This window comes from Pavona decussata, unplaced genomic scaffold, assembly GCF_977016875.1.
Source record: "Pavona decussata unplaced genomic scaffold, jaPavDecu1.1 SCAFFOLD_261, whole genome shotgun sequence".
NCBI classification, from domain to species: Eukaryota; Metazoa; Cnidaria; class Anthozoa; order Scleractinia; family Agariciidae; genus Pavona; species Pavona decussata.
In genome coordinates this window covers 697,501-724,434 of record NW_028145664.1, presented here as the reverse complement: position 1 = coordinate 724,434, position 26,934 = coordinate 697,501, and the positions used below count along the sequence as shown (strand labels likewise).

General features: G+C 38.0%; 1 protein-coding gene and 1 long non-coding RNA gene across 2 annotated transcripts in view; one reads left to right on the top strand and one right to left on the bottom strand.

Moving 5' to 3' along the window:
* Positions 1–19,649, top strand: part of LOC146456089 (uncharacterized) — a 201,870-nt gene extending 182,221 nt beyond the window's left edge. Inside the window, exon 18 of the mRNA XM_085093543.1 lies at positions 19,574–19,649. Within this exon, the coding sequence (XP_084949669.1) occupies positions 19,574–19,649 (76 nt within the window). The remainder of the gene's footprint in view (positions 1–19,573) is intronic.
* On the bottom strand, positions 9,582–16,835 carry LOC146456090 (uncharacterized). The gene is made up of 3 exons (XR_014858872.1): positions 16,459–16,835; positions 14,773–16,026; positions 9,582–9,801 (listed from the first exon to the last, which is right to left on the bottom strand). It is a non-coding gene; the product is annotated as an uncharacterized LOC146456090 (long non-coding RNA).
* Positions 19,650–26,934: the final 7,285 nt, after the last annotated feature.

Genomic DNA, 26,934 nt, shown 5'->3' with positions numbered 1-26,934 from the left:
ATTTGCAGAACATTAGTGACGAGCGAAATCCGAACTGCCTATGTAATGTTTGAGGGTGAGGTGAGGGATGGGGGTGCGTTGGAACTGCGGCTGGTGTAATCCCAAGTAGATTAAAAATACAAAACAAAAAAACAAAACAATCAAGAAAAAAAAAAAAGAGCAATGTATACGCACCAGCACCAGATCTCATTCGCGATCAAGTCGGATAAACCAAGGTTGGCACTACTTTAGCTGGTGTTCCTTCGCTCCAGGGGTAATCTCATGCCATTTTTAGATATTCCCACGCAGACACTAAAGGAATTTAGTGGTGTTCAAGAGGAATGAGTAACATGGAAATTAGCGTCCCAAAGTCCAGGCATATAGTTTACGAAAACAATATTTTACCACTCAGACCGAAAATGTAAGTTAAAATTATTGTCAGCTGCGTCGGCTTCTACCAAGAGAGAGTAACAAAGTTTCTTTCAAAAAGTGCTTTATCCCCTGCCTCTAAATTGCAATAACGAGGCTAACTAGTAATATATTGTCTTTAATATTCATGACCTGTCTTACCCTGCCGATTTTCTCTCTCCCATAAAATATACTTTCATTTCGTTTGCAGGGACCTCAGCGACAATCGAATTCAATATCTACCGAAAGACACATTTTTACACCAATCAAGGATGGAGTATTTGTAAGTGTGATTGACTTCTTTTTCTTTTGTTTCTTGTTCTTTTTTTTTTGTTTTTTTTTTGGCTAACGGTCATTTAACCAGGTGAGCTGCGTAGAATCTACCACTCTTACACCCCACTCTTGTCTCATTTTTTGTGGGCCATTTATTGAACTACATGCATTTTTGTGCCAAATCTTTTAAGGTCACCTTGCATGAATTGAAATTGGTATGTAAAACAGTGGTGAGTGTATGAAAATGATAGGAAGATGGTATGATAAGTTATCGGCGCGAGTGGATTAAATTGAACATGGTGTGAACACCTGGACCAGAACCGCACATGCGGTGCCTAGCATTAATGCTAAATGCTTGTTGCCACACCATGAACTTGTGAATTAATTAATGAGTCATTATCGCGCACCTTTGGCGTTGTTTTTATTGAAGGTAAGCCCAGTTAATAGGGAGCTATCTTTTTTTTACCTCGGTATTTTCCTATTATCCGAATTGACGACAGAAAAATGAGTCATGCCCAGGAAAACGAGCTTGCCCACCATTTGGGGACCTAAAATAGTGTTGAGGGTCAATAGCGATTAATATTGTAGTTCCCTACCGAAAAAGTTATATTTAATTGCTGTTTATACTTCATACAATCGATGCGTTTTTATTTTTTCTCAACTCTGTTTTATCTAAATAATTTCTGCTACCAAACGACCTGACAAGGAGTGATCAACTAGACTGATATTGGAATCAAATATTTCTTTCATTTCAAGGAAATCACCTTAAGGGTAAAATATCGCGTGGCAAAAGCTGCAGTGCAAAGGAATGAAATAAAGATAAAGAAGCTCACGATTTTCTCACCATTCGATATGTACTCACGATTCTCACAACCTTTGAAAAAGTCGTCATTTTGCAAAGGAATCTGTAGCGTTCGTCCATTTTCCTCAACACAGCCTTGTTAGTTTTACTATCGTTTGTTTTTCTGGATATGACATAAAGTTTTCTTAATCACATTCTATATTTGACTTATAATTAACAAACATATGACACAATCTTTTGATTCCAGATTTCCTTATTGCAATAAACATCTGTTGTTTTCTGAGAAACTAACACATTACAGGCCCGTAGCCGGGGGAGGGGCAGGGGGGGGGGGGGGCTTGAGCCCCCCCGGAATTTTTGAAAGTTACAAAACAGTTTGCCAAAAAATAAATAATTAAACCAAATTAATGTGCAGCAATCAGTTTTAAACTCTGACGCTTCACAGCTCTTTTAAAATGTGTTTACTACCTTTCAGTTTCCTTCGCTAACAGCTTGTTTTTATATACAACAACAACAATAACAACAACAACAACAACAACAACAAAGGTACTCCTACCTTATGAATCGGAAAAAAGAACCAAAATGAATCGAAATCAACCAATCTTAAGCCCTAAAAGCTGTTGAAATAAACTACTTGTTTTCTAAGGCATCAGCTCATTTATAGCAATACAATGCCCTTAGACCTCCTTAGTGTATAACAATTTAGTGTTCGCGCGTTGTCAAAAGACACACAAATATGTCCTCTCAAGAGCCAGAGAAAAAATTCTCCCACAGTCGGATTCTTACTGCCCGGTTAAAGCCAAATTTTAAAAGAGAAAGAAACATTTGCCGTCGTTTGTTTACGTCCTCCTTCAAACGTGAAATTAGGAAACTTCACATGGTAGTCCACGTAAAAAAAATCGGCAAAAAAGATGTACCAAAAAGTGTGATGCAGGTGCAAAGGTATTGTTTTACTTACGAATTTAATGTTCTCGTTGCATCTTAAACTCCCTAATCAGTCTGGTTTTTTGGGGGGTGACTAGGGGGGGGGGGGGGGGGGGCGGGTAGTTTTGTTTAACCATTTTGCTGAGCCCCCTCAGTTGTTTTAGCCTTGCTACGGGCCTGCATTATATGACTCATGCTCACTCGGTAAAGAAACCGCGTAACATTATAATATCTATTATAATAATTTCATCGGGCATTGCGGCGTATTTTGCGGGCTAAAATGAAGAATTCAGCGGGCTAAAATATATTTTAGTCCGCTGCTCTGAGCCAATAAGAAAGAAGAAAATAACGTAGCCAGCCAATCAGAACTGGATGCTATTCAACTGTTCGCGCCGTTTTATTGTCTGTTTTACTGGAAGTGCTGCCATCTGCAAAAAGATTGTTTTGAGCTACAAAATCGATGGAAAGCTTAACGAAGAAGCAAATTCTCAGTCGTCTGAGCTAGATGAAGAGGACTTTGATACAGAAACTCGTAGGCGATGGTGGAAATAATGCCTGTAGTAGCTCCACGGCCGGAGGCGAGGTGAATGTAACTTGTCTTCTTTGAAAAAAACCAGCTCAGTTAAGCAATTGCGCAATTATTATAACAGTCGTAAGAAACTATTATTTTCTTCGCTGTTTACAAAATTCTTCTATTTTTCCTTTTGAAAACTTTGAAGCAAAGATGCTTTTGACAAAATTTGCGGTGTTCTGCCAAAGTTTTAAGTTTTTGTGACAACGATAGCTTTTGTAAAATAAAATAAACGCCGACGCGATTCCGGCAGCGTTCACAGAAGATATCGCGATCGCTTACTGTACTCTCTTTGATTCCTTTTGTGAATGCCCTCTGAAATTATTGTAATAGTAATAGAGTTGATGTTTTTGGGCGTAAATATGTTTTTGGCCTTTCTCAGAACTCATTTTAAAATGAGCCTGAGTCGGGCCAAAAACATATTTACGCCCGCGAACATCAAATGATATTTATTTATACAATGTTTGAGAAACACTGTTTAGATTAACAAGTAAAAGAACTGCGATATGCCTTTTGTTATCCTTGGCAAACAAGTAACCAAGGTCACATTTATTATTTTTTTTTTGGGTTTAAAACCTCTAGACGCAGAGGAAAGTGAAAGTGGTAATTTCCCTTTAAATTATAATTAAATCAATTATGTTCTTGACTCCTAGTTACAAACAGATCGAGAAACGTCGGAGGCAATAACTGGTTATGATAGCAAAACATAAATTTAGTGAAGTGAAAAAGAATTTACTTGAAAAATATTTAATATACTCAAAAGAGAAAAAAAAAAGGGAGGGAATGAGCTCTTTAATCTGAGGTGGTCAGGTCTTGCACAACCTGAAGAACCAATCTGGATGTACAAAATACGCACGTGTCGTGAGTGTGTGGCAGAAAGTTTGCAACTCGATGTTCAGGGTCACCCAACGAGAGCATTAAAACAAGATTTATAAAATGTTTCCTGGGTTTAAAGAGGCCAACTCACGTAAGCTAACACAACTTGTTTTATCTGTTCGGATTCTTTATCTAAAAATGTAATAAGATGGCCGATAGTTTTAGGGACAAAATCCTAAACAAAGAAGTTTTAGTGTTGCTGTTGGCTTTCCAAAATATAAGGTGGCCTTTTTAATACTTTTAACACGGTATTTGGCCCCCTGAAAACAAAATGTATTTGCTTTTCAGCGTTGCAAAAATTTGAAGTGACCTTTTGCTTAAAAAATATCCCTAGTTTTTTTTTTTTTTTTCACAATTAAATCCCACTTTAGAGGCTTGAAAAGTCTTTGCGAAAAAAAATACTCAGCGAAACTAGCCGTTGGGTGGATGTCCCTTAAGGCTGGTTTCCATATGATCGCGGATCGCAGATCGCAGATCGCAATAAGGTCTACGATCGTCTGCGATCGTCTGCGATCATATGGAAACATACTTCTGCGATCGTCTGCGATCCTGCCATCACGATCGCAGACGATCGCAGAAGATAGAACATAAAGGCTGGTTTCCATATGATCGCGGATGGCAGATCGCAGATCGCAATAAGGTCTGCGATCGTCTGCGATCATATGGAAACATACTTCTGCGATCCTGCGATCGTGATCGCAGACGATCGCAGAAGATAGAACCATGTTCTATCTCCTGCGATCGTCTGCGATCCCCTGCGATCAATTGTGATTGTGCGATCATATGGAAATCAAAGTTTTGCGATCCGCGATCGAAACTCATCCCATAATATTTCAAGTTCTCTCCCACGATTCAACGCTCGTGTGTTCGTAGGAACGGTCTACGTAGCAACAATCATTTCGTTGTCATTTCGAGGAATTTATGGAGGAAGTTGCTCGTTATGAATGTGTTTACAATCGTAGCAGATTTTAAAGACAAGAACAAAAAGGCCAACTGTTGGGACAAAATCGGGCAGAAGTTTTATTTATTGGCCGGGGAAGGGGAGGCCAAATTTCGCAACAAAAGAACTGCGTACGGTCGTTATCGAATCCAAAACTGATGTTTTCGACGGTTTTGGAGCTGACGACGACTCGCTTCATGACAAACAGAAGAAGTAAATTTGCTTGCAGCAAAATTTCCGCTCTTCCGCGTTCGCGATGTTGTTTGCTTTTCAGCCTACACGCCCGTGTATATTTGACATTTCCGCTGACCAACACGTATGGCTACGGTTGGCTCTGCGATCGTTGCGATTATATGGAAACAGTCTTTTTTGCGATCGTCTGCGATTGTTTGCAATCTGCGATCTGCAATCATCTGCGATCGTCTGCGATCATATGGAAACCAGCCTTTAGATAGAACATGGTTCTATCTTCTGCGATCGTCTGCACGATCGCAGGATCGCAGACGATCGCAGAAGTATGTTTCCATATGATCGCAGCCCTTATGGCGATTTGCGATCTGCGATCTTCGATCCGCGATCATATGGAAACCAGCCTTTAGCCTGCAGACGCAGACGTGGAGAGAAGCGACAGCCGGAAAAACGTCTGCGTTCCCAGGCTAGGTGTCCCTGTATGTTTTTCGATGCGGTTTCCATGCAAAACTGAGACCAGTGTATATTAATGTCTTTTATGGGAGGTCAGGTTTGATCACAAGGAAATTTTGTGATATTCGAATGCCCATAGCTGACTCTTCCCTGAGCATAGAAAGTTGAGTAGACGAAACTGATGGAAGTAAAAACGGACAAAAAGACAAGCGATCGTCAATACACTTTAAACTCTACTGAACAGCTATGTAAAGAACACTCAGCCAACGAGAAAATAATGGAGTAGAATATTAAAACAAATATCAAGAAAGGACGTCTTTATTAGAGAAGACGAAGTCAAAATAACCTAACCTTAGTGTGAAAAAATAAAGGCGCAGCAAAACAAGTAAGGTAAGGTTTTATAAATCACGTTTATTAATCAAACTCAGGCTGGACAAAACCACTTGTTGTAAGTTCAAAGGTAAATTCAGGCTAAGCTGCTGGAGGTTCTGATTAGGAACTGAAATACTATTGGCACGAAATTTTGCTCTCAAATTATAAAAATAAAATTAAAAGCTCACCTGAACAACATTTCCGAGTTCAATAGATAATATAGACAATTTGTGGTTACTTGAGGCGTCTGTAATCTCATTCAATATGCCATAGAATGAACGGCTCATGTTATTCTCACTTCTTTCTTTGCGATCTGGACAGTGTTTTTGAATATCGTAACTCGATACAAAATTACCGCATTACTCCTCATATAAGAAGATGGCGAGAATAAATTCAAACAAATAAGTCTGTGGCATGACGGTGCTCATGTACATACCGTCCAATGAGAGGTACCGTGCAATTTCAACAATCAACTATGGAAAAAGAAATTTCAAAATTGTTTGATAGTAGCGGCAACCGTCAAATAATCTTCTTTAACATCTTCCAAGGCTTGAATAATTCTTTGTCGCCGTTTAAGTAAGATTCTGTTTCTTTGTGGCTTGATTTTCTACGGTTCTTTCTGTCTCAAATGTGTCTACTTGTTCATACAGCGTACTCTGTTTGTTACAATACTGTCGATGTGCAGTAAAATGTTTTTTTTATTTTATATCTGCTTCAGCAAAAGATGGTGCAAAAAACATAAAATTTTAATGATAATGTATATACTCTTGTGTTTTTGTTCAGTGTTAAAATACATGTAACTACAATGAATGACCCTAACGAATATATATTTTTCTTCCTATTGTTTTTTCGAAAAATACAAACGTTTGTCAGTCCATGTTAATGATTAACCATTTCAAAGAAACGATTGTATGAAGGTGCAATTGATCGTGCGTCTCTATGCAAATTGCATTATTGTATGTCTCTAATACGCAGTTGATTGTCATACTGTGCACTTGATTTTCTATTGGTGTTAATGATTAACCATTGTGCGAGATTGAAAGTGCATTTGCTATCTTTGAGTGTCCAAAGGTGCAATTGTTCATCCGTTGATGCTATTGAATTTTAATACATATTCAAGTAGCGTTATTGAAAGTTTGTTCGCGTTAATGAAGTTCATGGAAGTGCTAATGAACGTATATTTGCCGTTTAGTTTCAACCGTTGGCGTAAATGAATGTATGTTTTGCGTATTAAAATGAACACCAAAAGGTGTATTTTGTTTCTTTACATTACCGTCTCATTAATATTCATATTTTCGATTATCCGGACTCTCGATTATCCGGACTATTTATTCAAGTCCCAACGAGTCTGGATAATCGAGGTTCGACTGTACCAAGTTCACGGAGAAGACGACCACTGACAGACTAGGGACTGAAGGCCGCCGCCGCGAGACAACTGGAGGAAAACCAGAAACTGACCGAAAAAAACTTTTTCTGTCAGGTTAAAAAAATCTGAATGTTAAAAAAAGAGAAAAACCAAATCCGCAAGAATATCAAAATCGAAAAGACGCAAAACTCGATCAAAAAGAGTTCTCCTAGTCCAAAGGAAACTTCGCTTGTGTGCAAATTTAAAGGGAAGAAAAAGACACGTTCGCAAATTCTACACAGAAAAATCTTTGGACATCTTAAAATAATTTTTTTGATAACTTGTATCGACTTGTCTTTTCGAACAATAACCACGATTTCCAATCTATAATGCCTAACAAGAGCTCGTACGTACGTATATATATCGATCGCGATAACAGTCTTTAAACTGTAATTAAAGATGCTGGAAACAGACGTTTAAGGTAACTTTAAGTGAAATTTAAAAACTTGAAAAGGGCACTGAGGCAACTTTCTGTTTTCGATTCATAATGATTTGTACCACGTAAAGATGCAGAAAACAAACGTTTAGGGTTACTTTAAATGAAATTTAAAAACTTAAAAAGGCCACTTTCCCTTTTCGATTCACAATGATTTTTTACTACGTAAAAGTTCTTTTCTTTAATTAAGCGCGATGTAATTATTGTCTCGGAAGATGTGATTTGCATAAGTGAACTTGTGTTTGTCTTCAGTGGAAACAAATTCAACAGGTTCGATCTTTAGTCAGGCTCCCTCCCTCCATCTTTAAGGTTTTCGCTGGTGGTATATATGAAATGACACACCATCAAGCCAACTTAAAACACTTTATTACATTACATATAAAAAATTATTCTCCAGCAATTCTCTTATATACATCAGTTGACACTTAATAAAATGTGAGTTTTGTGACATAATTGATATAACTCCCTTCATGTTAATTATTTGTTCAGACAATGATACAAATTGAAAGAAATAGAGAATAATACATGGGCGCGTGGAGATATGGAATTTATCTTTGAGTGTTCACATCAATATCGAACGAGTGAGCGCAACGAACGAGTGAGATATTGAATGTGAACACGAGAAGATAAATTCCATTTCTCCAAGCGTCCATGTATTATTCTGTTTATTATATAAACAAGAATCAGCCATCCCATAAACCAAAACCATGCCATATAGTCGAGAACCCGATAAATGTATTTCATTGTTTAAAATACTCCAGTGAAAACTCGGAGCTCTACAAAGTAGAGTAAAAGTAAACGAAAACGAAAATGTAAACGAAAGTGCAAGTTGCTATGGCAGCAAAAGATTTCCTGATTTTTGATTGGCTGATATTTTTACATGTAAAAAGTATCGTATCTTTACATGCGAAAATATATGGATTTTCTAAGTGGCAGAAATCATAATAAAACACTAGTGTTTTATTAAAAAAAAAAACAAATTTAATTCACATAATACTAAAAGATAATCACAGTTACAATATCATGTGATTAAATGTTACTGGGGACACCTTAATAGTACACAGAAAAATCGAGGGTGTTATGGGAGCACTAAAAAAGTGTAAATTCTCACAGCTGTGTGAACACCAATTAAGTGTTTTATTAACACTATAACAGCGTACATTCACACCAACATGGTGTAAATTGCGAATAATTATTATTTTTATTGTCTTCAAAGACACCTGCGTGGTGCTACAGCAATACAGGATCTGGGTAATTTTACTCAAAAAAAGAGTGTATTGATACCGAAGGCGTGTTCCTGTAACCCAATTGTGGTGTTAGAACACCGCTTTAGTGTTTCTTTTACACTAAAAAAAGTGTACCTATGACACTTAAATGGTGTGAAACATCGTGCAGCTGTGTGCACACCAGGATAAGGTAAATTTACACAAATAATAATTTTACACCAATTGTGTGTTAATAGACACTTTCTGTTGTGTTATAACAACACCACTCAAGTGCTGCGTTAACACGCTTCTCCAGTTAACAAAACGCGGAAATAAAGTAACTTTGGAGAACATACAATTATGAATAGTGACCGCAACTCAGGTTCTAAATCAGTATTTAATCAGTGAGAAAAACACCGCTCCCTTTGGCTACAGAGATGCACACTCAAGACTGATTATTTAACATCTAAGCCAAGCTAGAACTCAAGTTATACATAAAAAAGAACAGCAACAACAAGCTGACTAAAATGCATTCATTTTTAACTGATGTTAAAAATGAAACAGAATAAGAACAAGTTGATTAGTGCACTGGTATGCCCTCGATCTACACTTGAGGGAATATTAAGTTAGGCATTGCCTTTCTTGTGTTTCCTGTCAGCTTTTTGATTTCACAGCATTCTACTAAAGAGAAGCAAGGAAACAGAACTGTTTTAATTAATCATAATTATAGTTCAGCATTGTCGCAAAACCCATTTACGCGGATCCCTGTTCTTTGGGCATTTTATTCTCAAAGAAAAGATTTTAAAGTTCACAAAAAATGGTGTGTTCTAACATGTAGCCAAACAGGCCATGTAAATAGGTTCACTTTCTCACAAAAATGCGGTGTGTTCTTTCATGTAGCCAAACAGGCCATGTAAACAGGTTCACTTCTCAGATGTGGCCTGTGGTCTTCCTCTTTATTCACAAGCCTTGCAAAATAAATGCACCTTTTGCAGTGATATAAGTGCTTTGCAAACCACAAATTTAAGAACCAATAGCAAGCCCTTCATTAAACTGCAAACTGTCACTGTACTTATGTGTACCAAGATGACTACATGTAGTTCTTAATGATCACAATTGATACAGTTGTACATCATAGATACTACTGGTACAACTGGTAGAACATTAACTGACTCAGTGGTATACATTAAAGTACAGTTGAACTGTAAACGACTGGTGTGCTACCGTGTGCTACAATATAGTGTAGTGGAACAGTTGCTGAGTGATACAGTAAAGTGTAGTGTCGTGGAACAGTGGTTTAGCAGTACGATATACATGTGGTGAGGTGAAAAAGTGATGAACAATGGTCAAGTGGCCTGATGTGCTGAGAGGAACAGTGGGTGAGTGGTATGATATTGTGAGGTGGGAAAACCATGGAAGAGTGGCCGAGTGGGATGATATACAATGTAGTGTGGTGGAACAGTGGCCATGTCAGTGGCCAGCAGAACAGGAAGCAGTGGCACATGTGCAATATTTACAGTGTGATGGAACAGCTGCTGAGTGGTATGATAATAGCGCATTTTCCAGTTGTTGTTCATTGACCTGGCCTTTCAGTGAAAGCGAGCCTGGAGGTGACCTTTGCATGTTTTGATATAAACCTCTTTGTCTTTCTCATGTAAATGTTGAGTAGTTAGCATAAGGACAACACGATTTACATGAGAAAAGCAGTGAAGTTCGAATCAAAACAAGGTCACCGCCAGCCTTGTTTCCATTCATTGGCCAGGTCAATGAGCATGCAATTATAAAATAGGCTATTATACAAAGCAGTGGAACAGAAAGACAGTGGCTGAGTGGTACATATACAATACAGAAAAGGACTCTATCATGTGAGAACTGCTACATATCAAGTGAATTATGGAGTAATTAATGTTATGGAGTAATTAATGTTAATTTCAAGGTAACACACTTTTCTGACTGATTAAACTGGTTAAATGGTTCTTAATTACTAAAGAATACAGACACAAACCCCCCCCCCCCCTTCCAAAACGAATAAACAATAAAAATAAAGTACAATGCAAAAAGGTGCTCAAAAGGCATTTACCTGATGCTGGCAGGTATCCTCATCTGACTCCCGAATCGAAGAGGCTGAGGACAAGCTGTGTAACAAAGTTCTCTTCAATAATTATTTTGCATACATGTACTACATCACTGATTTATTTACATACAGTCATTTCAACTAACGTTGTCGGTCCAAAGCATGAAGCTAAAAGACAAGACCGAAAGTTTACGTGGGATTTTTATGAATAAATTCATCAAAATCAGTCGTGCCTGTAGAAAACAATAGGTTGTAATTAGCAGTACAATGACCTGCACGTGCAGGGATGATTTTCATGAAATTATTCATAAAAATAATCCCACAAAACATTGCGGTCTTGTCTTTTAGCTTGATTTTAATCCAACGTTAATTGAAATAGCTGTACATAAAATTACACAACGTACAGTGCAATCAATAAGGATATGGAGTATATTTCATGTACACATATATACAAACTTAAATCAACATGGGCTCAAACAGCACTAGAAGATTCAAGTGATTAAATACCGGTCAAGAAATACATGTACTGTTAATTGCTTCATGATCAATGTCTGCTTGTCAAACAGCTTGAAATTGCTTGATATAAACATTACACACAATCCTCAGTAAGGGATTAATCGTAAATTGCCAAACTTTCCCTCACTCAGAATTGAATTACATCAGCTTCCAAATTGATCCTTTGCTTTGAATGTCCTCTAGTACATGCAATATACTGTATCACTTTCATACATTACATTTGGTTACAAATAAAATCACTTGTACTCTGTAAATGTGAACCAATTTTTTTCCTGTTGCCTGTCTTTTGCCTACTTTTCTAAAGCATTTTTTCAAAGTTGCCTGCCCAATCTTCTCTTGTTTCTATGAATCTTTTCCCAATTTTGCCTTGAACATCAAAAGTCAAACTTTTTTTCATCACTTCAAAGGCCGCACAAAAATACAATTTCTTGTTGCTGTTGTGTTTTTGTCAACCACTTGTTACCAACTGTCACTTCTCATGTTCCAAGTAATGAGCGGTTTTAAAATCATATTTAATCCACTCAACTTTGGAGCTAGTAAAAAGCGGGAAATCCAGTTTACATAACTATGGAAGACCAGAACATGAAAAAATGGCAGATAACAACAATGGCTCTATAAAACTCTTTGCAATCATATTCTGGAGTAGACCTACAGTACAGGTAAAAGTTAATTGGCATTCCAAATGTCACAGTAAAGGAAAGTTGAAATCTGTGAGAGTTTCTCAGGAAGCTCATTATATTCAAGTTACTAGCATTTCCATAATGATGCCTCTCTATTGAGAAAAAAAAAAACAGTGAGCAAATAGACAGGCAACAAGAAAAACAGCAAATTGATTTATGAATAAATTTATTACATGATTTTGGCCTACATGTATGTCTTGAGTAACAGGAAAATAATTGTTTTTGTTTGGTTGGTTGTTTGCTTTTTTTTTAAGTTTTAATGTTGAGAAATAGTTTGGCTTGAACATCCAGTGGAAGGCATGAGGGTTACATGTCTTCTCATTCATGCAAAACAGTGCATCTCCATCAGTTAACTAGCTCATTGGTTTGTAAAAACACACAACATGTAAAAATTAATATTATAGCTTTAGAACTTGAAAAGGACACTAAGACAAAAATATTAATCTTCACTTAATGCAGGGTTTTCTTTTTTGGCCGGCGACTGGTGATTTTTGCCGCCTGTGAACAGCTCAGTCGCCGGCAATTGCGCAATAAAGAATCCTTGCTGTCAATAATTTTTCGTTCTTAAAACAAAATAATGCTCTAATGCACCCACTATTCTCCGCCTGCTTTGCCCAAGTCAACTGCAACTTCATTTGAAAAGGAAAACCCTGTAATGATAACTAGTTTTATTTCCCATACAAAAAAAGTCGGTTGTTGCTTTAGCTGATATCAAATAAACAAAATCAAACCAGATAATGAACTTCACTTTGTATATCATGTGCGTCAATACTGCATAAAATTAATATATAAACTTTCAGAAGCCTACATGCACAGGAATTTTCTGGATGATCATTGCTATAGGTAAAAAAATATCACGTAGTGCTGGTGACTACTGGGAGTTATGAAATCAAAAAAAAAAAAAAATGGAGCAGATAAAAAATGACTGACACATTTGTGGACTTAGCTTGCCAAGAAGCATTTCGAGTTTTGCAACTAGAGTTGCAGTCCTAAGTCCCACCAACAGCCAAGTTGAATATCTACATGTACACAGGCACATAAAAATAGAATATAGGGAGATTAAAATACCTCCTACAGTGTAGCTGTCTCATTTATTCATTCTGTCATTTAGGAATGGGTGCCACTCATAATCTGTAAACTCATTAATAACCTGATACTATACAATACCGCTCAAAAGTAAGTTACCACCCTCTCGCGAGACGCGATTCTCGTCTCGCGAGACGAGAGTCGCGTCTCGCGAGCCGAGTTTCTCGTCTCGAGAGACGAGAGTCTCGTCTCGAGAGACGAGATACTCGTCTCGCGAGAAGGTGAAAAACTGTAAGTACATTTACTAATGCTTGACTTTTTCGCGAGAGTTTCGCGCGAATATTAAGTTGGGTGTCAATGTAAGCAAACGACGGCTGCGAAGAAGACCAGCGAACTCGTTGATCAATCTCTGTTTGCGCATTTATTCGTGGCAAGTTGGGTTATCGGAGCTAATGGCTGATAAATCTGCAGAACCTTATAAAGTGTCTTCGTGTAAATGTAAATAAAACGAAAATGTGATAAGCATGATAAGTTGGATCATTTATAGTTTTTTTTTATGAAACCATTGCGTTACTTTCTTGAACACATTGAGGATGTCCTATGTTTCACTTGCAAGCTCGCGTTGATTTGGTTTTCAAGTGCAAATTCTTTCGTTGCTATTTTATACATACAACTTCAATGCGTTTGAAGGCGAAATTGTACTGCTTTGCAAATGAAACTTTCCGATAAAAATCTCCGGTTTTGAAGGTTGAGATGTAAGCGCGGCGCGGTAACCTTTGACACCTTCGCGTTGCCGATATGCAAATTCGGTGCACAACATGAAATCAATCCTGAACCAGAACTACACAGTTTACGCCAGCTCTTCAACAACGTTACCGTTTTCGATTTTCTTTGTTCACAACTTTGGTTTTTCTTGGTATAAATCGCATTTGCTTACAACCACAAAGATTGAAAGAAGTTTGATTCCATAGCGGTAATAAGCAAAGCACGATACATGTCACGTGTGCAAATTTGAACCGCGGTGAACTTGAAAAACATTGTAAGTTTCAGGGTTTTCAAAAACTGTTTTATAGATACAGGCACAAAACTTGACTTTAAAAAGGCCGGTTTTTTTAATGTAGGCATTGTGTGTGTGCGGGAAAGTTTCAATTGCAAATTCATTTGCCGGCGAGTTCGCTTAGCGCATTGCTTTACAAACTCGTCGCTATTACATGTAATTCGAAACCTTTGAAGAGATTGAAGACATGAGCTTGCTTAGCGCATCGCTTTGCAAACTTGTCACTAAACGAAACCTTTCAAGTGACTGAAGACACGATTTTTGTAAAATGAATCATCCCTTACATTGTGCACGAATCGAAACCTTTGAACTGAATGAAGACAATTTTTTCGAATCACATAACTCTTACAATGTAAACACGTTGGCACGCGTTTTAAAAATGGCACGGATAAACGCATCACGAGACAAGTGCGCGAGAAACTCGGTTGTTTTCTTCTCACGAGAAACTCGGTATTATTCCAAAATTTCTGCTTCAGTGATTCTCGCGAGACGAGACTCTCGTATCGAGAGACGAGAGTCGCGTCTCTCGAGACGAGAAAGACGCGACTCTCGTCTCGCGAGAAACGAGACGAGACTGGTAACTTACTTTTGGGCGGTACTGTAGCCTAATTCAAATATAAACCAAGATCACGTACAAGTATAATCACTCCTATTTTGTAAGTGTAAAACAATTCCTTATCTGCTGCCTGTCTTTTGCCCACTCTTTTAAATCAATTTTTTCCAATTAGTTGCCAGTCCATTTTCTCTTGTTTCTTCCCATGTGCTCTCTGAGATCATTTTATTGCTGACTCTTTTCCCAAATTTGCCCTAAACATCAAAAGTGAAACTTTTTTTCATCACTTCAAAGGCCGCACAAAAATACAATTTCTTGTTGCTGTTGTGTTTTTGTCAACCACTTGTTACCACCTGTCACTTCTCATGTTCCAAGTAATGAGCGGTTTTAAAATCATACTTAATCCACTCAACTTTGGAGCTAGTAAAAAGCGGGAAATCCAGTTTACATAACTATGGAAGACCACAACATGAAGAAATGGCAGATAACAACAGTGGCTCTATAAAACTCTTAGCAATCATATTCTGGAGTAGACCTACAGTACAGGTAAAAGTTAATTGGCATTCCAAATTTCACAGTAAAGGAAAGTTGAAATGTGTAAGAGTTTCTCATGAAGCTCATTATATTCAAGTTACTAGTGTTCCCATATAATGATGCCTCTTGAAGAAAACAAAAACCGTGGGGAAATAGACAGGTAACAAGATGAGGGTTAAGTGTCTCGTCATTCATGCAAAACAGTTAACTTAAGCTCCTTGTTTTGTAAAAACACACTGAAGTTGTAAATATGATAGCGTTAGAACTTCAAAAGAATGCTAAGACAAAATGTTCTGTCGTTGCTTTCGCTGATTTCAAATAAACAAAATCAAACCAGAATAATGAACTTCACTTCCTGTATCACATCCCACAATAAAGTATAATAAAGTTTCAGAAGCCTATAATGTATCCGTTGTAGTTCAGTTTTATCCTTGGTTCATTTTTTTTTTTTTTTTCGGTTCTTGTGTATGGTAATGTATGATAATTAATGAGTACAAAACAATTAAAAGGAAAATAAAAACTAATCGAACCACAACATACACTGTACCTACATGTATCTATAAGTAACTTATAAACAATATCAAGTAGCGCTGGTAACTACTGGGAGTTATGAAACCTAAAAAATGGGGCAGATAAAAAAGGACTGTCACATTCGGGGACTTAGCTTGCCATGAAGCATTTCGTGTCTTGTCACTAGCTGTACTCGTCACTAGGGCTGCACTCCTGAGCCCCACAAACAGCTGAGTTGAACATCTGCATTAAAACAGAATATAGGGAGATTAAACTGTTTTCTGGCTGTCCATTTTATTCATTTTGTCCTTCAGGAACGAGTGTCACTCTTAAAATAATCCGCAAACTCATCAAGAACCTCAGTCAAATATAACTTTAAGACTCAAGTCCTAAATCAAGATCATGTACAAACAGCACAACAGTAAGTCTACTAAATCAATTATTCACAAGGGAAAAGAGTCAAGAATGGTCTTAAAACAATTTAAATCAGCTAATCTACCGTTTAACACTAGAGAATTGTGCCATGAAAAGGTTGTAGAGATCAGGAAAATCGAGAACACTACGCGCTGATCTGAAAGCTTAAATTTCAAGTACAGGCCGCTCGATCTAAAATCGTAATTTTTGACGCCAACCGTCCAACAAAATAAATGTCACTTGCTTTTAACTAAAGCTTACCTGTTTAAAGACAGAATTCAGCCGCATATTCTTGTTCTGAGTCAAATAAATTCAAGCTAAACTGAACGACACAAGCATGAAAACATGAAAACCCGCCAGAATCGCTCCCGCCAAAATTAACGATCGAAACGATCGAAAAGAGAGTGCGCAGTACAACAACTGCTGACCAAAACGGCTCATTCATTCCCAGTCTGTCCGACAAGTCTGTCCCAGTCTCTCGTGTAAGTGGACCTTGATACGTTGTCATTGCAATGTGTAATCACTGCGGTTGCTGTGCTCCATCGCGAAAAAAATATTTACTGTACCGTTACGCCTTGGCTGGTGATAGCCGATCCTGCTGAACCAACACTATTTATGACAGGGGTTACTTTTATGTTACAAAAAAACGCTACTAATCTACGTGGAAGGACGTACGCATTGAAATAAATTGCGTAACCTTGGTCTGAATGCTTGATACCGAGGAGTTACGATCGCACGCCATTATAAATTACGTAGTAAATGTTTTTGCACGTATACTTGCGGATAAAAATACTGGGTAACAATTCCTACCGTGTTAAAAGTCTAACATGCTTGTTATGAAAGTCACAGTACCCACGTTACTCAAGTTTTAATCAGGGGATTGAGATGGCGACCGGATAGTGCATTTTTGCAAGCGGCTAGTTGAGGAGACACTAATTATAACTCAATTATTTCTCAGTAGAATCTAATGGTGAAATCCTCAAAACGTGTCAGTTGTCCTTGAATTTCTCCATCGCAAAGAATCGGCAACTTATCATTTGCTACAAAAGTTTTATACCGCTATCCTGTAGGAGATCTGTGGAGATCCGAACTTAATAATACTGCCCGAAGACACAGGCGCCGTCTCTGGGCGTTTGGTCAGGTCCCTTTTGTTTATAAAAAAGTCTTATAATGTTTGTTATTCGTTGTTATGAAATATGTAAACGTATACCACTTCTATCGGTACTGATGTAGTTATAAATGATCTTTAAGAGGCTTAAAGTGATAAATTAAAGTTTGTTAAACGTCTCATCAACAATTAAGTTTCCTTTACGGGGGCAACTTAAAGGTAAGTTACCCTACGACCGCGGCCGATAATGAAAAGCGAATTAAAGATGACTTTAATTCTTGTAAATGGCACTTAAAGAGTCACTTCCCATTTAAGACATTTACTTGTCTTTAAGTGCAATCTTAAATATTCTTGATATCTTTAAGTGACCTTTAAGTTTTTCTTAACGATAAGTAAAACTATCATTTCGTCCTGTGTGTGTCGTCACGGCATTGTTTACATTTTCACCTAGAGCAAAAGAAAGCATGACAACATTCTTAAGCGAGATATTCGCGTTAACAGAGAGATCTTTGCGGTAAATGTCAACGTTGTGACGTGATAAGCAACTTCGATTGAGGTTAAGTAGATCCCAGTCCCCGGGACAAATATCAGTGTAAACCAGCGGGATTTTGGACAAAAAACCCCCGATTTTTAGAAATTTTCCTCGCTTTTGAACTCTGGAGTTGTTGTGTAAGATATGTTGAACTACAAAAAACAGAAAAAAAGTTCGTGCCATATGCACTTTAAAAAGTCTGAGAGAGGTGAAGATTCCCCGTTGTCTGCGAATTTCCAGAGCCTGTGAATTCAAAGCACATCGTGATATTTGCTGATGCCTCTCAGCAAGCTTATGATGTGGCTGTGCGAATGTCATAACGATGCCGTCACCAGTCGGCGTGGAGTTCTTAAGGAAGTGAAGCGCGACAGAGGCACGAATTTCGTAGGTTAAGTGGGCGAATTAAAGGAACTAGTCGGCCAGTTAGACCGACAACAGTTTCAGAGCAAGACAGTTGAACTTGGAGAAACATGGAGATTCAATCCACCAGCAGCCCCACATTTTGGAGGAGCCCACGAAGTAATGGTGCAAGCAGATAAGAAATCCATTTATGCCGTTGTAGGACACTGAGATGTGACCGATGAAGAGCTGATCACGATGTTTACAGGGCTGGAGTCATTACTTAATTTCCGTCTGTTGACTTATCAGAGTTTAGATCCGCGAGACGATGTTCCATTGACCCCTAACCATTTCTTGCATGGCCAAATGGGAGGAAAATTTGCCCCTGAGTCTGTTGAAACCACTACTTTTCATTTGCGTCTAAGATGGCGAGAGGTTCAGGACATTATTTCACAAGTGTGGGGAGAAAGCTCAAAGAATGTGTTTCTGCCCTTAACAGCCGACCAAAGTGGACTTTAGAATTCCGAGACCTAACATTTGGAGATTTAGTTCTTGTGATTCAGCCAGATGCTCCAAGAGGACGTTGGCCATTAGGGCGCATTGTTTAAGTTTATTCTGGACGTGATGGCCACACCCGTGTAGCTAAAGTTGCGTGTGGAGTCAAGACTGCATGTCGTAAGACCGATTAACAAACAGATTCCCCTTGGAATTAATAGCTAATCAGTTATTTATAATCACAATAGGACTACCTTGGGAAGGGGGAATATTAAGAAAACAGTAAACGAACTAGAGCACTCGCGCGCTTAGACACATTTTGAATTTTCGTGATCATTTAAAGTTGTGTGTGTAAAGTTAGTTTTTGTGAAGCGCGTTTTTGCGGGATTTTTGTGAAGGTATGGTCAGAGTAATGTATGGTTTGCAAAAGATATCTCATCCCTGATTCATCTTAATGACCAAAAGTCAGGTATAAAAACGAATGAGACTTTTCCTATGATGATTGGACGTCGAATGACCAAAGTGTTTGCTGACCCTACACAAACGCGCGTTCGCTATAACATGCTCTTTACGTTTGTTTATCAAAAATCAGTACTTAGTCCTGCTCAGCCAAATTTCTTTACTGGAAGGATCATGTCAGTAAACTTGGTCCCAGGCCTCGAAGTCAATAAAGTGATGCCTTATTGATGTTTTATAGCTCTGTTAATAATCATGTGAAAAGAGATAATATCATTATTGTGTTAAAGTGTAACTTGTTGAGGGTTGTTAGAAGCGTAAAGTTCTTTCTACGAAGTTCTCAAATAAACAGTATTTCGCGTGAGCCTGACACAGATTAAAAATCTAAGCAAGATGATTGAGCAGTAGGGACTATTAACTAACATTCAAACTTTGTTAAATTGCAGATATTTACAGAATAACCAGCTGCAGAATTTACCAGAGGGCATTTTCTCTTCCCTGGTTACCCTTCTATGGCTGTAAGTACCACACAGAGAAATGTTTTATTTGGCTCTTGTCAATACAATTGCGTTCTTGTACCATATACTTAGTGCATTGTCAGCATTCCAGATGGATGTCCTGGGACGAGAGGGAAGGAGGGGGGGGGGGGGGGCGACTGAAGGGGATCCTTAAAGAACTGTGCATTGCCGTGGTTACAATCAAGTTGTATGACATTTGGTTATTAGAGGAAGTAAGTAACTTTCTTGTTTGCAATTTTAAGGCCATCAACTGTATCTCGTAGCCATAGAGCGCTTTGATTCCTCGTCTCGGGATCAATTCAGACACTCCAGTTTTCTCCTCCTTTGATTGTTGAGATAAATTTAGAGTCCTCGTTGTGGTTATTGCTATTAGGGGTGCCAAATTTTTTAAGATCATCCTGCGTGACCTAGTATTCGTATATAAACCAGTGGAGAGTGTATGAAAATGATAGCAAGACGGTATGATAAATTATCGTGAGTGGATTAAATTAAACGTGCTGTGAACATCGGGAAGGGAACCGCGCATGTGTTGCCTAATGTTATTGCTAAATTATTGAGGCCACACCATAAATTTTAGGTGATTCCGCTGGATAGTATTGTGCATTCTTTCTGCGCTTAAATTTTTGCGTCTTTAACACGCGTCTGGCACGCGTGCGCACGCTGAAAACATGATGTGTTCCTTGAGGCTAGGCCTAGCCAATAAATAAATTGTTTTCTCCTAAAGGAGCATCATGACCAATTTTTATTACCTTGGTTTTTTTACTAAGCTGTTATTCTATTTATGTTTTAATAATAAAAAAATATGACGACAGAAAAATGAGTCATTCCCGGAAATACTATCTTGCCCACCAGTTGGAGACTTAAAATAATGGTACTGAGAACACGCTTGCAAGAAACGTTTTAGGTCAATACTGATTAATAATGTGCTTAATGTTATCTTTAATTGATGCTCATGCTTCCTACCATAACATTTTCCTCGACTATATTTCATCAAAGTTATTTCTGTGACCACACGATCTTGCAAGAAATGATCAAACAGAGTCATTTTTAAATGCAAATACTGGAATCAAATATTACTTTCATTTCATGGTAATCACTTTAGCAGTAAAATAGATCGCTGGGCAAGAGCTGCAGCGAAAGGTTTAGCACCAAAAATGGAATGAAAATAAAATAAAGAAGCTAAAGATTATCTCAACACTTCGATATGTACTCACGATTCTCACAACTTCTGAAAAAGTCCTCATTTTTTAAAGGTTTCTTTTGCGTTGTTCCATTTTCGTCGACACAGCCTTGTTAGGTTTACTTTTGTTTGTATTTCTTTATATAAGATAACGTTTTCTTAATCGCATTCTATAGTTGACTTATAATAATCAAAAATATGACACTATCCTGCATTCCATTTCCTTATAGCAAATAAACATCTGTTGTTTCCTGAGAACTAACACATCATCTAACTCATTCGCAAAAGAAACCGCGTAACATTATGATATCTAATACAGGCATTGTATATATTCAATGTTTGAGAAACACTGTTTTGATTGACAAGTGTAATTGCTAATGGCAACCTGTTGGAGGAGTTAATTTAGCTCCTATAATGGAGTTACTTTTTTTGGAGTTACTATAACTCCCAAAGGGAGTAAACTGAAACTCCTAAAAAGAGTCAAACCGTTTACAGGAGTTATTTTAACCCTACAAGGAGAGTTAAAATAACTCACCTGTGAGAGTTACTTGGGAAGAGTTAATTTAACTCTATAAGAAGAGTTAATATAACTCACCTTTATAGAGTAACTTTAACTCTACAAGGAGAGTTATTTTTACCCATTCTTGGGTCATCACAGGCAATCATCTCAACAATTTCTCCTTCTCCACACAGGTAATAGACGTCACACTCTTCAAAAAGAAAATTTCAAATTCACTTTTACAGTAGAAGCATCCAAAATTGATGGACATATAAACGGTTTTCAAATTTTGTAGGAACAACAATTATTTGCATCTTTATGAACGCCCAAACTTACCATCTAAGGAGTCCAAAGGAGGGGATAATCTCTGATCTCTCTTCAACTTTTCTTTTGACTTGTCTTTGCTTTCGATCTCGTTGCCACTGCCTTCTTTGTCCCTTCCTTCCGCCTTTTTGATACATCCCTTAAGTGCTCAATCCACATCTTCACTTCCTCTTCTGTCAAGCGGGCATCCACTGACTTTGACAATGCAGTCTGTGCAAAAATCCCCACCTATGCCACACCCCTCGGGGCTGCTAAATCCACTAAACGCTTCCAATGCCCACCAACAAGGGCATGATGTTGTATAAAATCCCCTACTATTCCCTTCTAATCCCCACCTTGTCCCGGGGTGGGGGGGGGGGGAGGGGGGGGGGGGGGGGGGTCAGGGTTTTCGTTGACTCCTGCATTACGCTGCGTTCCGTAAAGAGCTCTGCGATATCCCTAAAATTCACGGATTTCAATCGAAATTAAACATAAAGCCGTCAGGTTGATACACACACTTCTGACCCGAACTCTTTTAGAAATACAATTATAAACACTAGGTAAATATCTCTGGCCATTTAGCCATAAATTAGAGACGATCTATCCCTTTATTGGTAGTATAAATGAAACCTCTTGAGTTATTTTTCTTTTCCACGATGTGCTATGGCAGTGTTTGTTTTGCGTGACTGACAGTAGTCATTTCAAAGTATATAAATTATTCAATATCCATTCTACGCTCAATTTAAAGCGTTACCTTTCTTGTATGTTTGAATAAAATCAGTAGTTAAAAATTCTCTCCAAGAAAAAGAATTAGCTTGGGAAAAAGTTCCTTTCTTCCTCTTATAGTATGTGAACTGGCTTCTTTACGTTTTGTGACACAGTGTTTATTTATCAACGTATCAAGACTCCATTGTTCATTTCAGTCTTATTGAGTTAAAACCCAGAGATATTTTGATTTGAATATTTTTTCAAAACCCTCCTAGCACATACTGAAAGGTCGGCATTACTTAAAATGTCTGCTATTCCATCCAGTTGTTCCCTGCATGAAAAATTGCAGACTCGTTGTGGACACAAGGAGAGCTTTGTTTTGCTTTCTGAAAGCAACTCAAATGTATCAGCGCTTTTTGCGAGTTGTTACTTATCAAAATCTTGCAAAAAGAGCGGGTATTCGTGGCACGTCATGATCAGCGACCCAGTTTGCAAGCTTGCCTATCTGCCTGAGACATGGACATGTACAAAATCGTGCCAGTAAGATTGTAGGTCTGGTGGGGAGACCAAGAATAACTGGAGATGTCGATGAAATGATTCTTATGTTTCGCAAAATCGCCGCTGTTGTTTCGCGTAAGTCGATAATCCTTTAGGCTGTGGTGCATTTTTCTCCGTCGCCCGTTTCCATTAAGGTTTATTTTCGGTTTCTACTTTCAAAATGTTTATCTCGCCAGTCAATGTATAATTCTAAGGAAAACCGAATCTCTGAAAAACATGTCATTTTAAGGTATGGATGCACCGAGTGTCAGAGTGCGTTTTCTATTTACCTGGTTTCAAACGCAAGTAAAGAAAGTCTTTTGAGTCAGGATTGCCGTTGGAACTCTTTTAAAGTGATTGGAGAGGATATAGAAGCACAATAAAAGCTGTATCAATGAGCCGTCATTGTTCGAAAAACTATACAAATCAATTTGCGGTCGAGATTAATTGATAAATATACACAAGGCAACACTTAGCCGGGCAGCACCAGAGTAATGTGGTTCCAATTACTTGACCTCAACAACAACAACAACAACAACAACAAAATGTGTTCGCCTGTTCCCCATCCATCTCAAGTATTACTTGTAATATTTAACGCAATCTGTGTTTATCCTATTCTATGGATGAGAGAACTTATGTCAATGATTTTGTCGTTGCATCTATATACCTAGTTATCTGCATTTCTTGCCGCAAGAACAGATCGTTCGCAAAATGTTTCCTAATAAATCCCGGGAATAAAATTTGGGCAGATAGGAGAGCCACGGATACCCGCTCTTTTCTCAAGATCAGCTCTGCTTCGCTAATATCGCCGCATTTTGATAAGTAACAGCTCGCCAAATGCGTGTAACAGCTAATGATGGCCTCCCAATCACCTAATATGTATGGCGTTCACATCATTCGTTTGGAGACGTGAGAAAAGATTCGTCGAGGATGTATACGCCTCATCAGAAGGTTCAAGGAAACCTTGCTATAGTGAATGTAATGTGTGATGCAAGATACTAGTTCAACTCAAAACAAAACTAAAAAAAATTAAAATTTCATTTATTTAATTACGTTACTTCGCTGTCAATCTCAAACAATTTGTCAACAGGAAAGATAGTAAATAAATTTTTCACTATTATGACAAATACAAGTAATAAACAACACGAAACAGGGAAACCCAAAGGTTCTTCGGCAAAATGCCTGCTCAAATTTTTGATCACCGGAAAACTAAAACCTCAAGCCTGAACTTTAGTCAAGAAAAGTAAAAAACGTCGCTCGACGATCTTAAAAGGCAACGCGAAAACCTCGAAGAAAAGAAAAACGAGCTTGAACGACGAAACAACCATCTCGACAACAAAATTAAAGATGTAGAAACTAAGAACCTTTACCTAGAGGCGTACTCAAGACGCGAAATATAAAATTTAAAAATATCAACGAAGACGACAACGACGACGAAGACACAGAGGAAAGGCTTCGCACTTTCCTTGAGACTGACCTGGGATTCCGAGACGCCCATACAGTAGAAATACAAAGAGTTCATCGACTGGGAAGGAAAAAACAAAAATGAGTCAAGACCCATTCTCGCGAGATTTCTTAGATTTAAAGGCTGCGAGAAAATCCTGTCTTTAGGAAGACGGCTCCGGGGGACAGCTTATACGATGTATCAGGACCATCCACATGAAATCGTACAAAGAAGAAAGAATCAAATGAACACATTCAGAAAAGCCAGGGAAAATAGAATCCCTGCCACCTTTAGTAAGGCACAACCAGACAAATTATATATTCGAGGTAAGCTTTGGCCAGTAGGAAAAACACTAGACATTTAGATGTAATCACGATCATTTCGGAAATATAGATACATAAATATTACAACTGATACAATTTCTAGGAGAAATGGATATATTTCCTCCCCGTTGATATATGTTTATTTCTTTTTCTTTTTCCAGTTATACATACGCCATATTATCGATGTAATATTTGTTTTTGCGGGCGGTGACGCGTGTTTCAGCCTAAACCAGACCGCCTTATAGGAAAGGCGCGTATTGCAAAATTGAGTTTTCATTGGGCCTCGCGCTATTGATTCTGAAGTGATCGAAATACATGGCTCTATCATCAAAAGACCTTAGTCTAATAGCGAACGCCTTTTTGTTGGTTTACGCGTATGCTAATGTGAGTCTGTGTTTACTGCATTTTGTGTACTTCCCAACCCAGGATGAATTTTATGTAGTTTTGTATGTGTATTTTCGTGTTCTGTTCACGTATATATTTTATTTTGGCTTCTCCAAATGCATTTTTCTCCTTAGGTCCAAATATAATGCTTCGTTATGCAAGGTGTTTGCCGTCACGCATATCTTTACCGCTTTGAAAATCCCACCCATAGTCTTCATCCACACCTCATTACAATCAACACTTACGCCGAAGATTTAGTGATCTGTTCCATAAATGTGCGAGGGCTGTCGAATACCATGAAAAGGCGTGAGACCTTTTGCTGGCTCGAGTTTAAAAAACTATGCAATTTATTTTCTTCAAGAAGTTCATTGTACTAAAGAGAAAGAGATCTTGTGGACTTCCGAATGGGGTTTCTCAGCTGTTTTTAGCAGCTATTCAAGTGCTAGTGCCGGAACTTGTAAACTTTTTAATAATAATTTTGGACATAAAATTCTGAAACAATTTTCTGATCTAGAGGGAAGATTTGTCATAGTAGATGTCAAAACAGACTATAAGATTTTGACCTTAGTAAATGTTTATGCGCCAAATGACGATAATCCCACCTTCTTTAAAAGTGTGCTTAATCAGCTTCTCTCTTTCGACTGCGAAGAGTCCTTGGAAGTGATTATAACTTGGTTCTGGAGGTTGAAAAAGACAAATTTAGAGGAAACCCGGCCACTCATAAAAACTCGTTAGAAGAAGTTCGGTTCATAGCTAGCCTCTTGACCGAAGCTGAACGCTTACAAAGCCTAAAAATCAATGCAAGCAAACAAAAGCCCTGGAAGTGACGGCGTCCCAGTCGAATTTTACAAGGTTTTCTGGAAAGACATACATCATTATCTTCTAAACGTACTAAATTGTGCATATGGAAACGGCCTTCAATTACTCAAAGGAGAGGATTAATCACTCTCGTACCAAAAAGGAACAAATCTGCTCATTTCTTAAAGAACTGGAGACCAATAACACTTCTTAACTGTGATTGCAAAATATAAGCCAAATCCATTGCTAATCGAGTACGTAAAGTCCTACCAAAGATAATCAACAACGATCAGACCGGCTTAAAAAAAAAGATTTATGGAGAGAACATCAGACTTCTCGATAGTATAATAAATTACACAGATACAGAACAAATCCCTGGCCTTCTATTATTTGTCGACTTTGAGAAGGCTTTCGATAGTGTAGAAAAAACTCTAAAATACTATAACTTTGGAACATCCTTGACTGCACGAGTAAAATTATTTTATACTGTTATTAGCAGTTGTATCCAAAACAACGGATGGTCCTCCGACTTCTTTACGTTAAGTCGCATTGTGAGACAGGGCTGCCCTCTTTCCCCTTATTTGTTTATTTTCTGTGCAGAAATATTGGGTAGCACAGTAAGGAAGCATAATGAAGTTCGTGGAATCACGATCCTGGGCACTAAGTGCAAACTCTCGCAATACGCAGATGATACGACAATGATTTTAAATGGCTCATAATCCTCCTTTTCTAGAACTCTATACTTACTTGACGCATTTGCTTCGATATCTGGCTTGACAGTTAATTACGATAAGATGGAAGCCCTCTGGATCGGCTCAGCGAAAAATTTGAATGCAGCATTACTCTCTTACAAACCTATAACATGGGCTGAGAGAAAGGCTTACGCCTTGGGAGTCCGGTTTTCGACTGTAGAGAAAACCGCTTCTTACGATAATTTTTCCGAAAAAATCGAGAGATTAAAAAAAATCCTAAATAGCTGGTCTGCAAGAAGGTTGACTCTTCTAGGTAAAATTACGATCATTACATCTCTTGCAGTATCGCAAATTGTGCATGTTATGTCCTCTCTCCCAACGCATCAGGGTGCACTTAAAGAGATTAATTCTTAGCTGTATG